The 17,183-nt window shown below is 35.9% G+C and overlaps 1 protein-coding gene across 3 annotated transcripts in view; it reads right to left on the bottom strand.

Annotated features, from left to right (window-relative positions):
- Nucleotides 1-17,183, bottom strand: part of SMAP1 (small ArfGAP 1) — a 91,263-nt gene that overhangs the window by 18,597 nt on the left and 55,483 nt on the right. For 2 of the 3 annotated variants that reach the window (XM_084203739.1, XM_084203741.1), the window contains one exon: nt 3,685-3,769. In XM_084203739.1, the coding sequence (XP_084059865.1) occupies nt 3,685-3,769 (85 nt within the window). The remainder of the gene's footprint in view (nt 1-3,684; nt 3,770-17,183) is intronic. The other variant, XM_084203740.1, reaches the window with a different exon arrangement.

Raw genomic sequence — 17,183 nt, 5'->3', positions numbered from 1 at the left:
CAAATGCAGTAAATACCATAATAAATCTGTTTTCTTCTAGCTATTCATTGTAACTACAGTGGTTAATCCAGAATATGAAATTGTTTATTTTTTGAAGGGCACATCTAAACATGGTAAATGATGCAGAATACGTAAAATGCACTTTTCTTCTTTCTGGTAATTTTGTAAGGTAATATAATTTAAAACTACTACTTCTTTTTTTTCCTCTCTATGTCAAAGTAATTTCTAAGTGGCATTTCTTGGCAAACACAATGATCACAAACTGCCTGTGTAACATTCCAATATTCCATGGACATTTGTGCATAGCTATCATGACATTTTAAACAAAATATATAAAGAAATCATTTACATCAACCTGGCATAAATGGAGACATCTACCTTGTGAAAGATAAAAAAAGATCCCCAAAAAGAGCGCAAGGTTAACACTAGAAAGATGAAAATACAGCACCACCAACCATTTAAGTGCTGAAGAACTGTGGTTTACACACTGTGACTTTCAAACCAAAGACTGTTTCCTATAATTATCCTATTAAAAATTCATTTTATAACATCCTGTATTATTGATTTTAGTGTCAATTTTAGATCTCCATATTTTCAACAGGGCAGTCTTCCAGCATGGGTAAGATCCAAATAATTGTAGAGATGACTATAAAAGAAGTTTCAGTCTTGGCCTACAGAAACAGGCTGTTATTTCCCACTGCTTGTAAAGAGAGGGAAGGAATCTGGGGTTGCACAGCAAGGACACTAACACTGCTGCCTGTAGAGATCATAACAATATTTAGCTTGGTCATGTCCATTTCCCCACGCTTTGTATGAGGAGTTCTGAATAAAAATCTATTCTGAATCAGAAAGCCAAAACCCATGAATGTTGCATCATCAAAAAGTAAGTATCTAAACAGCATCTCAGTAACAACCTCCTGATGAGGAAATCAAAGGAAGGACACAGATCTATTTAAAAGGGCTCAGAACAAACACAAAAGTGATAGCAGGGTCACTGAGGATATTATGCCTCTTCTCCTATTACAAGATTTAAAGATACAATTCCCCAAGGCATATTTTCTTGAAAATTTTGCAATTTGTAAAGAAAAGTGAAAGAGAGTTTCCATTTAGAAAATTGCCCAGCTACAATTTTCACAGGATAAGTCCTATCTAAGGAAGTTTACCCTCTGATGAGGTCACTACTGCAAAACCAACTTATACAAAAAGAACAATGACCCAGAGACTAACACTATACTCAAAGCTAGCAGTGAGGGTTACTCAAGAAAATACTTTGTCAAGAAGCTGGGCTGTTCTGAAAGCCAAACTTATTCTACCATGAATTTTGATCCATTAAAATTACTTAACCTGCTATCACAAGTGATTTTGAGCTGCCCTACTAAAAGCTAGTACTACTCTCCACTTGCAGAAATGAAGTCCTAAGAGAATGAATCCTCATTAGAAAAATGTCTGCTCAGTAAGACGAACGAGCTAAGCATTCATATCCATTTTAATATTATTTGATTTGACATATCAAACATTTTAATCAGCCCCGCATCACTGCAGCAAAAGAGGTGAGTGAAATTCTGGGATGTATCCACAGGGGTGTTACTTGCTGAGGCAAAGATGTGATCATCCCACTCGACTCAGCGCTTCCCAGGCTTCACCTGGAGTCGGTGTCCAGTTCTGGCTCCCGCAATTCAAGACAGACACAGACTGGAGAAGGTCCAAAGCAGAGGCATGAAGATGGCCAAAGGGCTGCAGGATCTGCTCTATGAGGAAAGACTGAAGGAGGTCACAGCCTCTCTCTTCACAATACACAGAGCCACACAGGGAAGATGGGGCAACAGCTAAAAGTTTGTCAATGTAAGAAAGAAATTTTTTACTGTGAGATCAACTACTAGAACAACTCCACTTTAACAGAGTTCCCATTAATGGAGATTTGCAGGCTGTGTGCCTAGATAGGATGCTAGATAACCTCTACACTCCCCTTCCCACTGACTCGTTGGACCAGAAGGTCATTTGAAGTCCCTTCCAACCTGGACTACTCTGTGGTTCTATGATATACTGGGTTGATGTGAACTCTCTTTTAATACTATCTGAAGTCTTCTATTGCAGGTGCTAATTAAAAGGCAACTCTTCAAATGAAATATGCAGGTCTGCTCTCATTAACAAATATCTCATTTGCAGCTCAGTGGATTCCAAGTGCTACTGGCTTATTACACTGCTTTTCAATTTGTTATTTAAAAGACCTTTAAGCATTCCCTCCTCTAAAATCATGGGCTTTTAACATACATATTATAAACTTTGCCCTTTTTATATCTCATTGAAGAAGCAGAGCTGTTGAACACCAATTATACTACTATTTTCATTGCACATTACATTCCAAGTTAGCCAATGTAATCTGAGTTCATTATTGTATCATAAAACAGTGTTACCAAGATACTTTTCAAATCATGACAAACAGAATACAGAAGCCTAGCAATCTCAAAACCACATATTGATTAAATTTTAGGTTTTAATTAGGTTGTTGGTCTGCTAAAGGAAAAAAAAGGAAAATCAGCTTTCCATCAGGCCTAAATTACTTTTTTTTTAAAATAGGCTCATTTAACATTCATTCTATGGTGTTAATTAAGATTTGCACGCCTATAGTAGCAATTACTTGGAATGAGATATGGACAACATACACATAACCCATGCAAAAACGGTACTTTACAGTTAGCTCTACATCAGAGGGAAAACACCACTGATGTGAATTTTAAAACAGAGAAAACATTAACTGTTTTGTCACATTATTCATACCTTGAAACAAAAAATTTTAAAAACCCCAAAACACTCTTCTACAAAGTGAAGTTACTAGAATTGCATTTAAGAGACTTCTTAGCCTCCTCCAATATAACGTAGAAATCATGTAGAAAATTAGGAGTAACCATTAAATGGATAGAAAGTGAATACTCTTAATATCCATTCACAACTTGTAGAAGATTTTCCTAACAGAATTTCAAAAAGAAATAAAAATACTCTAATATTTTATTCTTCCATTTACATTTTAAGATTCAATCAAACAGAAAAAACATTAAGAGCAACACTAGATAAATGAAAGACGTATTTTATGAGAATGGCCTAGGCACAACAGTATAGGCAGACAGTGTCAATTAAATTATTTTACTAGGAACTACTTTATTTACAGGGCAAACCCATAGTTACCTGCCAGTCAGAAAACAAAAAGGTGGATTAGATAAAAATGAATGATGGTTGCAGTCAGTACAGAACACTGAAATGCCCACTATATTAAGTTTCACAAGGTATTAGTCAGCTGCAGTCTGACAGTTTACTGTTCTTTTAACTAATATAGGAAATGTATGATATAATGTCTTTTACAGATACATGATTCAGATGACCTCAGCATTTTCATTAAAAAGTACACTTGTACCATAAACAATGAAATACTACAATCCACAAGGCCTTTGAAGATCACTTTGATAACTTCCCCTTCCCACAGGATCTCATTACTCTCCCTAGCAAATCATAAGTACTGAAATACCCACATCCCAATGGCATTTTCTGTTAAAGTTTTACATTCATGCATGCAATCTTATGGTTTTCATATTACTCTTTCAGTAATCACAGAAAAAAATAGAAGTACCTATTAAAATATAAAATTACATATCTGTTTGATTTAAAACCAAGCAATTATGTACTGCTTACCAAGTCCTAAAAGGTCAATAGTGGGTTCTGATGACTTTTTTGGACTTGCTTTAGCTTCTGATTGCTGATCCTCTTTCTTCTGTGGCTTGTAAGGGAAAAAAAATAAACACAAATAACATGTCTGAAAAGATTCAGTGCTTAAAAAATTTTCATTAAAGACCCTGCTTCAGTATCAGAAGTTCTTTTCCATATTTTTTTATCATAATGAATTTGATTTGTAATGAAGTATGTGGCAGTTATGGTCAAAAGGGACATGGCACATGACTGTAAAAAATTATTGTTCACTGGTATGTACTAAATTTTTAAATAAATTTAAGTTTGAGGATAATTTAAAATAAATTGAAGTCTTAAATTGAACCACTGCATATCAAGCAGTAGGCAAAAAGCTGTCTATAATTTATCAACTCATTCAGCAACCAAACTATATGGTTTTGCAGCATAAAGAGTAAAAAAATAAAGTTTTTAAAAGCTTAAATTTACAAACTAGAAGCATACTAATGACATCAATTTGCCTTTCTGCAAAGAACATCTGCAGAACGTGCAGAATTTTGATATGCTGAACACTGATGCACATAACCTGAGTTCATGACCTTCTCCTCTATAAACCTGAATGCTAATAACAGCATTCTTCTCCTTCTGAAAAGGGAATTCCTAGTTTTCTCTTGCCCAGAGACTTCAAAATGTATGATGGTATTGATGTGAAATTTGATTATGAAAATTACACCATAAATCTGTTTATAGTTCTTACACCAGTATCAGGCTGATCCCCTGAATCCATCAAAACATCAGTTTCTAAAATGAAGATGAACTGGTAAAAAGTAGTGACGTGACAAATGCATTTCTTCATGCGCATTTAATGTGCCTTTCTCCACACGTATCACAAAAACCTGAAGTGGACTGGTTGATCAATGAGTACAGCCTTTAACTGGAAGAGATTACACAGTAACAGTGGCAGGACACTGTCAGGCTGGGCACAGGGCAGACACCAACAGAACCTGCTTCACTAACACTTTAATCACAAACATAACGTGGCTTTCTCAGGGTCACTGAGGCTCCTGAGGTTGCAGAAGTCATTGAATCTTAGTATTTAGCATTAGCATTTAAAGTTCAACACAATCATATAAAGACCTGTTTTAGGTACTCCTGGACTTTCTTGCTCTCCTACCAAAGGAGGATAAAGTGTAAGGAGCTTGGTGTTTGTAAAGAGCAGTGAGGAACTCAAGAGTATTCAAAGGCAGCCCAAGTGAACTGAAGCCTGTTACACTACAGACATTCCCCTTGTATGAGCAAATCCCCACTGAAAACCTTCAGCAAAGAGCCCCGATTAACCAAACTCCATTCCTGCAGGTACTGCTAACAGGTACCATCACACATAATGTGACCCTTGCTAATCTCTCAGAAAAATACTTGCTCCCTCTTGCCAAAAATCCTTAGTTTGACTTTACATATCTTGCTCAAGATCCAGCTGTTTGGGAAATAGCCTGATGAAAAATGAATTCCCTGACTCTATTGTGTATTGTAACTTTCAACACCGTGTTTACAATCTGGAGCATAGCACACCAATTCCAAACACAAAAAAGTATCATTTTTGAAAGTAAACCATCAGGAATTTTTTAAAAGTGACAATTCAAAATGAAGTTTTCTACAACTGACCATATCTCAGTAAATACGCCATAAACCAACATAATTATTATTATAAACACAAATCAGAACTAACGGTAAGTACTTCAGAACAGAATGTACCATAAAACCTCGACTATCTGAGTTTTCTCCATCTCTGTAAGAAACACTATGGGTCACATAAATTGTAAAAAGCATTTCTGACATGCTCCTTTATTTAATGAAACTGTTTATTTTTCCTTTTGCTTAAATAGCTTAAAAATTAAGAATATAGAATGACTTCTTTCAACAGAAAAGAAAAACTGTTAGAATTATACTAAATGTGCAAATTTTCACTACACTGTATTAGATTTCTAATAACTACCTAAAACCAAAGTTTGAAATAATTTAAAGCTTGACAGGTTAGTTCTGAATGCAAACTTTTCACAGAAGTCAAACACTTGTGCATACATTAATAAGAACTAAGGAAAAAGAGTTCAAATAGTACTTTCTTTTATTTGGTATTTACTACTGTGGCAATTTAATTTCATTATCTAAACAAAAATTTTAAAAATATGGGAGGAATAATCGACTTAGGTCCTCTGCTTTGTCAAATAAATGTCTTCAGTACATATTAAATGCATATTTCTGTTTCATCACTCTAAATAAGAAAGGCAATGAAGATACAAGGTATAAAAATATGAATTTCTACAAAAATTTGATCTCTTAAAATGCCCTTTTCCAATACCGTAACTATTATCTCTTGATCAAAAGTTTCTGTCCCATTTTGCTCCCCTTGTCAGTAAGTAAACTACTAGATTTTAAGTTTACTTCAGAGTTAATTACTTTAAGAAAAGCTGCAAAAATTATTTTCAAGGTCATCAGTATATCAAATATTTCTAGCTATTAATACTGCATTTCTGTTTCCTTGGTGAAGATTTTCTCCTTAAAGCACTATTCAACATCTTTGCAGCTACACAGTTTTCACCAACATTCTAACCTTCAGTCTGAAAAATGAAAAACCACATTAGTCACCTAACATTCACCAATAATTCATCTGTATAACAGCAGACACACAAAGCAATATTCGGCAGCTATCTGGAACAAAAGATCTTCCTCTTTAATTATACCTGCAAAATTATTTTGTTCCCTTCATTCTCTCACCATAACAAGCACCATTTTCTGGAATTTCCTATCCTCCTGTCTGAGATTTCAATCAATTCTGTAATTCAGTATGCCTTTATTTGTGTTTAAGATGCTTCATAGCACATAGGAGGGCTCCTGTGCAAATTCAGAAGACATTTGTTTGGTGCTTAAGGTCTGCCATGATTCACAGACAGACAGGGACTTCTCTAAAGTCACCTGCACTTAGGCATAAACTAGGTAAGGCACCAGTGGCATGAGTTAGAACAAGAAACATGCTCACACACAATTACTTTTAAGAATACCTAAATTACCCTCACTACCATGCTGCTTCTGAGAGTCCTGTTCTCTGTTCAGTCCCATGGATTCTGCTCTGTGGTCCACCTGAGGTAGATGTAACAAAAAGCAATGGCTTACTTCAGTGCTCTCTAGCAGAGATCATGCCATATTTCTGGGTTGAGGAGAGAACCTCAAGAGGTCTCTTCTAGCCCATATAATTCTGGCATAAGCAAGGTATTGAAACTTTGGACAAGAACAAAAAGGAAGTCACTCTAGAGTTACTAGAAAATATTACTTCAAATCATAAAGAGAAATGTGATGTTTAATTTCTTTTTAGCAGCTTTGCCCCAATAAGAGTCATTCATGACTAAGCTTTATGTAGAGAGAGGCCTTTCAAGATGTTAAGCATTGCACTCAGTGAGCACTCAGTGAGCACAGAAGTGAGCAACAGAAAAAAAACCCCTGCATAACAAGGCAGTGACATTTCTTAAACTTCCTGTTTAATTTAGTGTTGTGTTCTATCTAAAAAACACCTCATTTTGTAGACTTGCAAGGTAGTATGACAAATGCTTGGGAGTCTTGCTGCACTAAGATTCATCTCAGTTTCTATTACTAGTCTCCTTGAATCCCACAGCAATTATTTTTAAGTATTGACACCAGTACTAGATAACCTATTCCTTGCTATGCCCTTTGGAATAAGACCACATTAACAACAGGAGATTAAGCAGCATTAAGTAAACTAAAAATAGCATTAAGAATCTGATATGAAAAAGGCAGGTAGAAAGAACAGGTACACAATTTTGTGCATTTATTTTCAAGTGGAGCCTTCAAGGTTACTGGGGCTACTATTTTTTTATGACAGCCAAGATTGTCTTAGTAATATATGTGGGTTTAGTGAATGAAGTACATGGTTATAGCAATTTCTAGATATATTTACTTCAGGTCATGTATTAACAGCTTCTCATTCAAAATCATTTTTATGCTGCTAGTACATTCTTCTGAAATACTGTCCTTGCAAACTGCAGAACATCAATACATCTTTGATATGCAGGTGTTACATAGCCATTTTTCACAGCTGTCACTTATGGCCACTACATTACCCTTCAGGGTTCTTCTCATGTTGGAGACTTGAAAGCAAGCAATGTCCACCGCCTTCAATTATTCTGAGATTATTGAAAACAGTTTGTTTGCAAATATCACTGAAAGAAACTGAAGCCAGAAGCTTCCAAGTGTTACATCCTCCACATGATCAGCATGACTTGGAATTTTTTACCTAAAAAAACTTGAGTCCTTGTTATGAAAAGAGCCACAAAACCTAATTTAAATTATCCCTTGATCAGCAGGTATTAGATACTTTGGCCAAATTAAGGAGGCAAATAAAGAATTAACCTTGTAACCTCTTACAAGTATTTTCACTGATTAAGCACCTATTTTCAGTACAGGAGCAGGGACACACTCGTTACTCAGATACAGTATGGGCACTATAAATTTTTGCAACCCTGTAGATGACAGGTAACTGAGATACAATAATTTCTTATTGTTTTATTTTCCAATGCAGTCCTTTTAACCTTCCACTCTTCTTATGCTCTTCTGCCAGTCCTTTCTTCAGGGGCAAGAAGCAAGACCCAAGGCACAACTGGTTGCTTAGTCTTACCTCAATACCTTGGAAGGCAATGGAACAACTAACCTGGAAACCAATTCCAGGCACAAAAAGGACAAGAAGAATGGAAGAAATCAGCATGGCTTCATCAAGAGGAAGCCATGCTTGACCAAAGCAACACTTTAAACAGTGTTGTGACTGGCTTGGCAGACAAGGGTGGAGCATCACAGGGTGTCTCCCTTTACTTCAATAAGGTTTTGTGATGGCATTGATAATGGATAAAGGTGCCATCAAGGAAACAATTCTCTCTTCAATCTCCCGCTCTCATTTAATTCTTAGTATCCAGTGATGAATGACTCCCAGTTTTATACCCAAATCAAGTGATGCCTTAATCTTGTCTGCTCTACATCTACAAAACAATTATGTGACAGTATGGTGCTAATACCACATCTGTAAGTAGTCCTCACATAGCAAGATTAATCATCTTTCAGTATCTAAAAAGCAAATATTCAAAAATATCTGTGAATGCCTCGTAACTCTACCTCTACCAAAATGAACAGCTGAGAAATTATGTCTACACATAAGAAGCAGCATCTCTTTCCTACTAAATTAAAATGGAAATGTAGAAATGAGTATTTGGACCTTCACCTAATTTCCCCCACACTGCCACTGTAAATCAACTGGCTTGAAATTACTAGATGGAAATTTATATGCTGGTAATCTCCATATACCTCCACAGTACACCTTGGCCAACTATAATGTTCTGTGCTAAAAAACCATCACAAAATCCAAAAGCAGGCAACAGTGGAGAAGACCAGGTCACCTCTTCCTTATGTGATTTTAATGCCACCAAGTGCACAATCCTACTTTAATCTCACACTGAGATGATACCTTCATTAGTGGAAGCTGCACCAGGCAGTCTTCTCGTAATTCATGGAGATACTGTCTATGATTTAATTCATCTTGCTCATTTCCCTACCATTAGAGAATGGCAGGGTTAGTCACCTATCAATCTTGCTCATTTATCCAACATCAGCTCTAAGACTTGAAGGTGATTTCCAGTCTATCAGGTTTTGATGGAAAAGCTATGAAAATCTGTACCAAAGTTGTGATGATTATTGTGCTGCAGTTCTGGCTTTGTCCTTAAAGATGAAAAGAACACCATTATCAAAAACTTCCCAATTTACACAGAATGAGAAAGTTTTCCATTCCATCATGAAAGAGCATCTTTTAACTCAGCAACTTGCATTTAATATTGCATTACTGCACCACCCTCCTTTATTCTTTCTTTACTAATTTTGTGCAACAACACAAGTTAAACACAAGGTTTAATTTTGAAAAAATGGGTAAGAACACCAGGTTAGGCCAGCAAAAAAAAAAAAAAAGGAAAAAAAAGAAAAAAAAAAAGAAAAAAGAAAAAAGGTGTCTGCTAGGTCTCAAATTAAAAAAGAAAGCTCCATTTTACAGAAATCAATATTGGCTTTTATTGAGCTCCCACAATGTATTGCTCTCAATATACTATTAGTTACACCATTCTAGTTCAATCTAATTTATGGGAAATACTTTTCTTGAGTTAAATGAAACCAAATAAATCAGCAAGTAACAGTGTTAACTACTCCATTCACACCTTAAGTTCTAGAGTTGATTTTACAGACTTGTTTCTCTCTCTTATATGTTACTCTAAAACAAATTATTAGTGAATAAAGATGTTTCTTTGACAAGGACAGAGGGAACTGATATGCACTTTATACTGTATGTTTTTCAAACTAATTGCCTTTCTGGGTCTGGCTGGGATGGAGTTCACATTCTTCACAGCAGTCGATACAATGCCATAGTTTGGATTTGTGGTTACAGCACTGTTGATAACACACTGGTGTTTTGGCTATTGCTGAGTGGTGATACTTTGTTAACTGTATCATTTTAGTTTTGCTTGCTTTGCACAATCATATTTCTTGTTTTGCTAATTTAAGCAAGCCAACCTCCAAGCATCTCATTAAGTACATTCAAGGACTACACACACACAGACATACACATACACTTAGGAGTCAGCAGTACTTCCCTGCTGGTAGATTTTTTCCACAACCACCTTCTCTTCCCCTTTTTCTGGCACTCTATTGACTTTGTCAAACAGATGCAAGGAGCACAAGTCAAGTGAATCAACCTATACACAAACTTCATCCAGCAAACTACAGTGAGTTCCCAAATTCAGTTTTCTCATTGAAGCTCAGTGTACACAAGCCTCAAAGATCTGAATCTGAGTATTATAGTTTTACAGTTGACTCATCCAAAGGTAAACTCTAAGTCCCTGAAATGGGCAGCAATGCTTTCTCACAGAAACTTGGACAGCAAATCTGCAGGAGATGAGATTGTGAAGAAAATTGAGTAACACCTGAAGCATAAGTCACATACTGTAGGAAGTCCATTGTGTCAGTGGGGTATTTCATCAAATTTTCTTCAGCCAGCTATTTTTGGAGATAACCATTAAATGAGTGATTCATTCTGCCTCAGAAAAAAAAACCCGAAAGCATTGCCAAGCCAATTCTCCTCTTTCCTTGGTACAGAGATTACAGTACAGCACATAGGATGTTGCCTATAGGGGATATGGTTATATATGGGCAAGATAAAAAGGAGGGTCAGTACCACCATGACTGTCACACACCAATTAAATTCACTATATGATTAAATTCACATAACATGATGCTATTAGGTCTGTGGCTCCTGCAACCACAGCTCCCTTACTGCAAAACAAGCTTGTCCTTTCCCAACTTTCAGCACCATGCCCAAACACATCTGGCTAGTGGTGCACAAGTTGGGCAGGGAAAGACAAGAGGCAAGTGGAAAGCTCTACCCCTGCTTGCTTGGTTGATAGAACAGATAACATACGTGAGGTCTTCTGATAAGTGCTACATTTTTAACGATAAAACAGTAAGAATATTCAGTTCTAGCATCAAATACATTGCTCTGCAGTCAAATGCACTGCCTTTTAAAAATTACTATTGTAGTAAAATAGGAAAATAGCACAAGTTTATTAAATAAGTAAAGATACTGGTATCCTTTCAGAACATTGTTTAATATGATCATACATTCTAGGGCCTTTGGTCTAAATCTATGGGCTACTCTTCTGCACATCTCTGTTCCCCAGAATGCTCTCCTCTGACAGGCAGCTGAGGGAATTTTGCACTGGAACTGATAGTTGTGAACAAACCTTTCCCATAATGCCTGGTTCAAGAGTGCCAGCACAGAGCGAAAACACTGTGATTATTTTTCTTTGTAAAAGGGAGATTCAAGTTTCCATTTTCTGCTTCTGTAACCTTATGTGAGTTATCATCGTATCGGCAGATTTTAAGGGTTTAACAGCTCTAAAAGATACGACATTCAGTAAAAATGTAAACCACACAAAATACTTTAAAAACTAGCAGAATTTTGCCAAATTCACTACTGCAAGATAATAATGTAAATAATTTAGCAGATTTCAACACCAGCATTTAGGATTATCATTAACCTTACTCTCATTTACACTGTGTGAGAGCATTTAAAGAGGTAGCACACATAGTTCAGGACAAAAGCCACATGATTAATACCTCTAAAGTAGAAAAACACTACAGTCAGAGCAGTCATAAGTTACTAATCTGAAAATCTCTCCTACTCTCAAGCAAGATATCAGTCACTGTCAAAAATCTGATTCATCAGCTGTCCAGTCCACTTATCTGCTCCCATTTTCCTTCACATTTTTTTCCTCAATTTTCCACTATAATGAAAAATTCATACAGATCTAGAACTCAGTCTGTTTAAAATGCATCTGAATACCATTGCATTTCTAACTCATACTCCCTACCTTAGCTACAAGAAGCCTTATGAAAGCTGAAGATACATTAAATAATTTTGTGGAAAGCACTTCTAACTTACTTAAAAGCAGTTTCCAGTTTACTCACTAGAGCTCATATACACTTCTACAGTTACTGAATGAAAGCTCTCCTTTGCTCTTAATACATAGGAATTGCATGCCCTGTGCATAAAGCAATTGGATTTCTTCCCTCTTCATTACCTGCTTGCAATAAAACTTGCAGGAGAGCATAAACACGTGTGAACTGCCATATGAGAAAATGTTAGCAACTCACTATATTTTGCAATAGGTTTGTAGATATTTTTCTGATGCTTATGGCTTTAAAAGTTTAGTCCATATCCATTTACAGTGTTACTCATGTAGGCACATCCTAGAATTTTCAAAGAATATTTTTATATCATTCATACCTGATCTGAAAATAAGTAAAAATTAGTATTTTCATAATATTTTATTTAAATGGCATTAAAGACTAAATGTGTTATTTTGTTTACCCTCCTATAAAATACCAGCACTTGTTTTTTCAGACTTGCAACTAAAGACACAGAAATTTAGAAATCGGACTAACTTTTCAGAACAGATGATACTTTTAGCAAGTGATGAACTCCTATTTTGCCTAAGTAGCAAAAAAGCCAGAAAACTGATGCACTATATTGAAACACAAAGTAAAACTATGTTGGTATCATTGTGAAATTGCATAAACTACAGCAACTCTGCAATCAAACTCTGATGCATTTCTAATCAAGAGAAAAACCTGCATGTCAACAACAACAAAAAAGCCATCATTCTTATTTATCAAACTAGAATTATCTTGAAACAGAGTCAAGCCAAGGGGAAAATGTAAATTGATTATTTAAGAGTCTATTGTGATTATTTCAGTTAATCACTCACAGACACTGAACTACTCACACTAACCTGGGTAAGCCTATTAAAGGCATTCACACTAAGCGAACAAAAAAAACCCAAATTGCCTTTTGATGTTGCTAAATATGATTCTGTACACATGAAGGTCCTTCAGTTAAAATACATACCCAAAGGAAAAGTTTTTAAAAGTGGTCCTTGATCTAAATCTTCACTTTAAAAACCTGGGTATGTGGATTTCATTAGATTTTCACAGAGCAAGATACTCGAGCAAGATTATGTAAAATGCATTATATCTTTAGTAATTTGAATTAAAAACTTCATGGCAGAAATAACAGACCTTGCACCATAATCTTATTCCATTAATATGATTTCAGCTGGGTCTAGGCTAATACACTAATCATTTCTATGAAAATAGATTAAGACTATTCCTTTGTTCTTACTTATTGAACAAGCAGTACTAACATTGTATTTTAACTGAATTTAAAATGTTAGCTCAGATCTCATTTACTTTAGTCAATATATTCCAAGAAGGCTTAAAACCTTTTATGTCTTGTACTTAGCTGAATTGGTTTAGCTCCTTTCTAATGCATCAGACAATCTTAGAGGCCCTTTTACCTTGCTCAAAATAACGTATGAACCATGTAAAAGTACAATTTGCTACAATTAAGTTGGCTCTTTATACTTACTGCTGAGACTACAGAAAAGTATCAGAGATAAAACCTTATTCTTATATTCATGCATTAAATCTATATAGCAACAACCACATTTGAAACAATAATTCTATGCATTCCAATTAAAATATATTATGTTCTTAAAGTGGAAAAGTTAAGAATAGGGTCTGAAAGAAAGAGGAAAAGCTCTTTCCTAAGTTTGATACTTAAAAAAAGCATCAAAAGGTTTCTAGGTAATGGTCACAAGATGTAGCAACTTGAAGCTGAGCTAGGGATAACAAGACTGCAGAACACGAGAGGCACACAGTCTGAGTACAGAGATATTCAAGTTTTCCAGAGATTCTGGGGGCAAAGACTTGAGCAGAGTTATCTGCAGCTGTAAATCTTTGAAATTACTGCATTTGAACCCAAAAGCAAGGACGTGTTTACAAGGACACAAAAGGCAGAGAAAAAGCTGTTTATCAACCCTTTTCCTATTTTGTATTATCTTGTCATGGAACTTGATTTAGATAAAATGGAATAATTCTGCTTTTAATCCAATAAAACCTGGGGTTTGCATCTTATAGAAGAAATCACTAAGAAGCAGAAAACCTCAAAAGATCCATCTTACAGCTAATCCAGTGTCCTGTTATGAGAGCTATAAACTGGATTAGGGTCAAAGTATTTTAATGCATCTCAGTTTGCAAGCTGTGAAATGCAATAAACATGGCTTGAAATTTCATAAGCTATTTTAAACACACCTTCAGTTTTCAAATCACATATTATGGTTACATGAACTGAGCTTACACATTTCTACTTGATTTCTATTGCGCTCATTAGCCTCAGCAAGATTTCAATAATGCAGCTATATCAGTTCCAGCCCCTCATTAAAATATTTTCTTTTATAACTTTCCTTTCAAAAACCTTTCAAGTAATACATAATACAACATCATTTACCCAATTAAAACTGAAGGGCATTTATTTGTAATTCCTTCTTCATATATATACAGACAAGAATGAACTGATCCAGGCATGGTAACTGATTGAGCTCAGAGTAAAAAAAACAATCAAAGAAATACTTTCCATCCCTATTCATGAAGGGATGCTTCTCAGTATTTTCATTAATTACAACAGAAGTGCTTTTTTTGCCGAAAAATGCTTTTTATGTGAAACTTCATTTAATATCAAATCCCTTAGCCAGCAATCAGCTCATACCTTAGAACTTTTCAGGTGCTTGTATCTTACTCCCTGGTTAGTCCAGCGTGAAATGTGCTACCTGTTAGCACACATGAGGTGTGATCACAGTATGTTTGTCTCTGGCAGCTGGTGTTAGATGTGCTGCCTGTAAATAGTTGGCTTCTAGATAATGACTGACCCTCAAATTCCTCAGGCCTGCAGCCTCTTTCCAGTGGCCAGCACCAGCCTCTTACCCCACTTGCCTGGTACCTGAACTTGAAGTTTGCAAGTGTTCCCACACAAGCACAGAAGAAACAATGCACTCACACTCAATAGTTGCAAATAGCATTTGGCAAGAATACAGAATAGCCTGCAGAGATCAAGTGAAGGCTCAGACAATCCTACTGCCCAGCAACCTGCCCAACTACCAGCACATATGTGACTGCCCCTTTTTATTCACTTCTCCCCTGCTTCCTCAAGCTTGCTACACCCCAATCCATCTTCATTTTTGTACTCCCCTGGTTTGGTCTGTGTCACCTAAACATCCCATAATAAGTTGTGTACAATATTCTGCGCCATCCCCAAACTCTTTTCTCTCTGTATCCCACATTCTATACCCTGTTATGCAATCACCCCTTACTTGCCTGGTATTCCTGGGAAAGAATCTCTTTCCTTGACCTATCTCACTACTTGCCTTTGATGTACTAGAAGCAGATCACTGGCTCCCTTTTTACTGATTAGATTACTCCACCCTCTGTTGTTGTTCATCTGATTCTTACAGTCTTTATGTTTTAGTCTTACAACATCACACTGAGTAATGTTGCATAGAAACAGCCTCTGAGTTAGGAAATTTTACTCAGTGTTGAACTCATACTCTGTGCTGGTATAATTTCTGTCATTATCACAAACAGAACACTACAAACACTGTATGAAGTCTAAGCATACTATTTCTCAGGAGATGCATTTGAAAAAGCCTCTCAATTAGCTCCACAGAAATTCAACCCTCTCCGTGACAGCTAACAAGACTGAAATAGCCCCACAGGTTTATTTTTCTTACTTCTGTATCAGCTTGTTGCTTTCTTGAACTACTAGAGAAGTTAGGAGAGAGCTGACGAGTACTTTATCATCCTCACATACATATACATAATTCTGTTTCACAAATGCAGAACTTAGTGAGAGGGAGAAATGTTTAATAAATACTTATGCATCATTAGCTACATTAATTTCTTCTGCCAGTCAGGGTATTTTTCCTCAATTTTGCTCTCATTTCAAAGTTAATCACTTTGAAACAATTACTTTAAAAGCTAAGTAATTTTAACCAATCATATGCAATTCCAAAATGAATTTCTCTTTACTTGGGCAAGCACCATTTTCTTTGTCTTCATTCTCCATACCATCATACTCTTTAACATGAACTATCAATAAGCATTGCAGCCTCCATCTTAACTGGAAATAAGTCAAGCTTCTTACTGCTTCTAATCCTCCAGTTTAAATAAATGTGAACCTATATGAAATTTCTGTATATTCTGAAATGGCATACTTAAATCATCTTTACAGCATGTAAAAGCCTTTTACAGCTTTTATCTTCACAGCTTCAAAGATGCCAAAGTTTTCTAACTGGCCGTTCAGAGTGTTATTACAAGGCCTCTGATTTGTTTGTTCCGTCATCCATTTTTACATTTATGTTAAGATTCAGTCCAACCTGTTTCATTTAAACAAAAAGAATCCACTTTTGAACCAAAGAAAAAGATACGCTGATATCTACCGACAGTGTAAACCGAGGGCTAAATAGGCAAGACAAAAAATCTGTATTTTCTCTTGAACAGAAGTCGCTCTTGTTACTACTCTGTGTAATATACACTTTCTGCCTAGCACACAAGCCTGCAGTACTTACTCTTACATGAAGAACAATACTCTCAAGTTGAGAGACAATACTTGCTGAGCAGAGAGGCAGGACAGATTTGTTTTACAACAGTACAGTGGCATGCCTGGGGACCAACCTCAGAACTGCCCCATTTTCTTCTAACTTCAGGTACCTATTTCATAAAAGAAAAATTTCAAGTAAAACTGAAACACAAGCTCATGCAGTTGCAATTCTTTTTTTGACATAGCGAAGAGGCAATTCACTACAGATGGGTTAACATTTCTGACTGATACATGTAAGCAATTTAGCATTAAAGAGCTGCCAGTTATTTGAACAACTAGGCAACTGGTAACTTTTCCTCTGACAAAATTATCTAGGGTGAGAAACCCCTTCAAATTATGTTGAAAGACCCTGCTTCTACCTCTATCATGGCTACAGCCCTATTTTCCAACTACCTTTGAGTTAACTTTGTGAAAACATAAT

Source organism: Fringilla coelebs, assembly GCF_963513975.1.
Source record: "Fringilla coelebs genome assembly, chromosome: 3".
In the NCBI taxonomy this organism is placed as follows: Eukaryota; Metazoa; Chordata; class Aves; order Passeriformes; family Fringillidae; genus Fringilla; species Fringilla coelebs.
The sequence above is the reverse complement of the archived record's forward strand: the minus strand, read 5'-3'. Positions and strand labels throughout refer to the sequence as shown.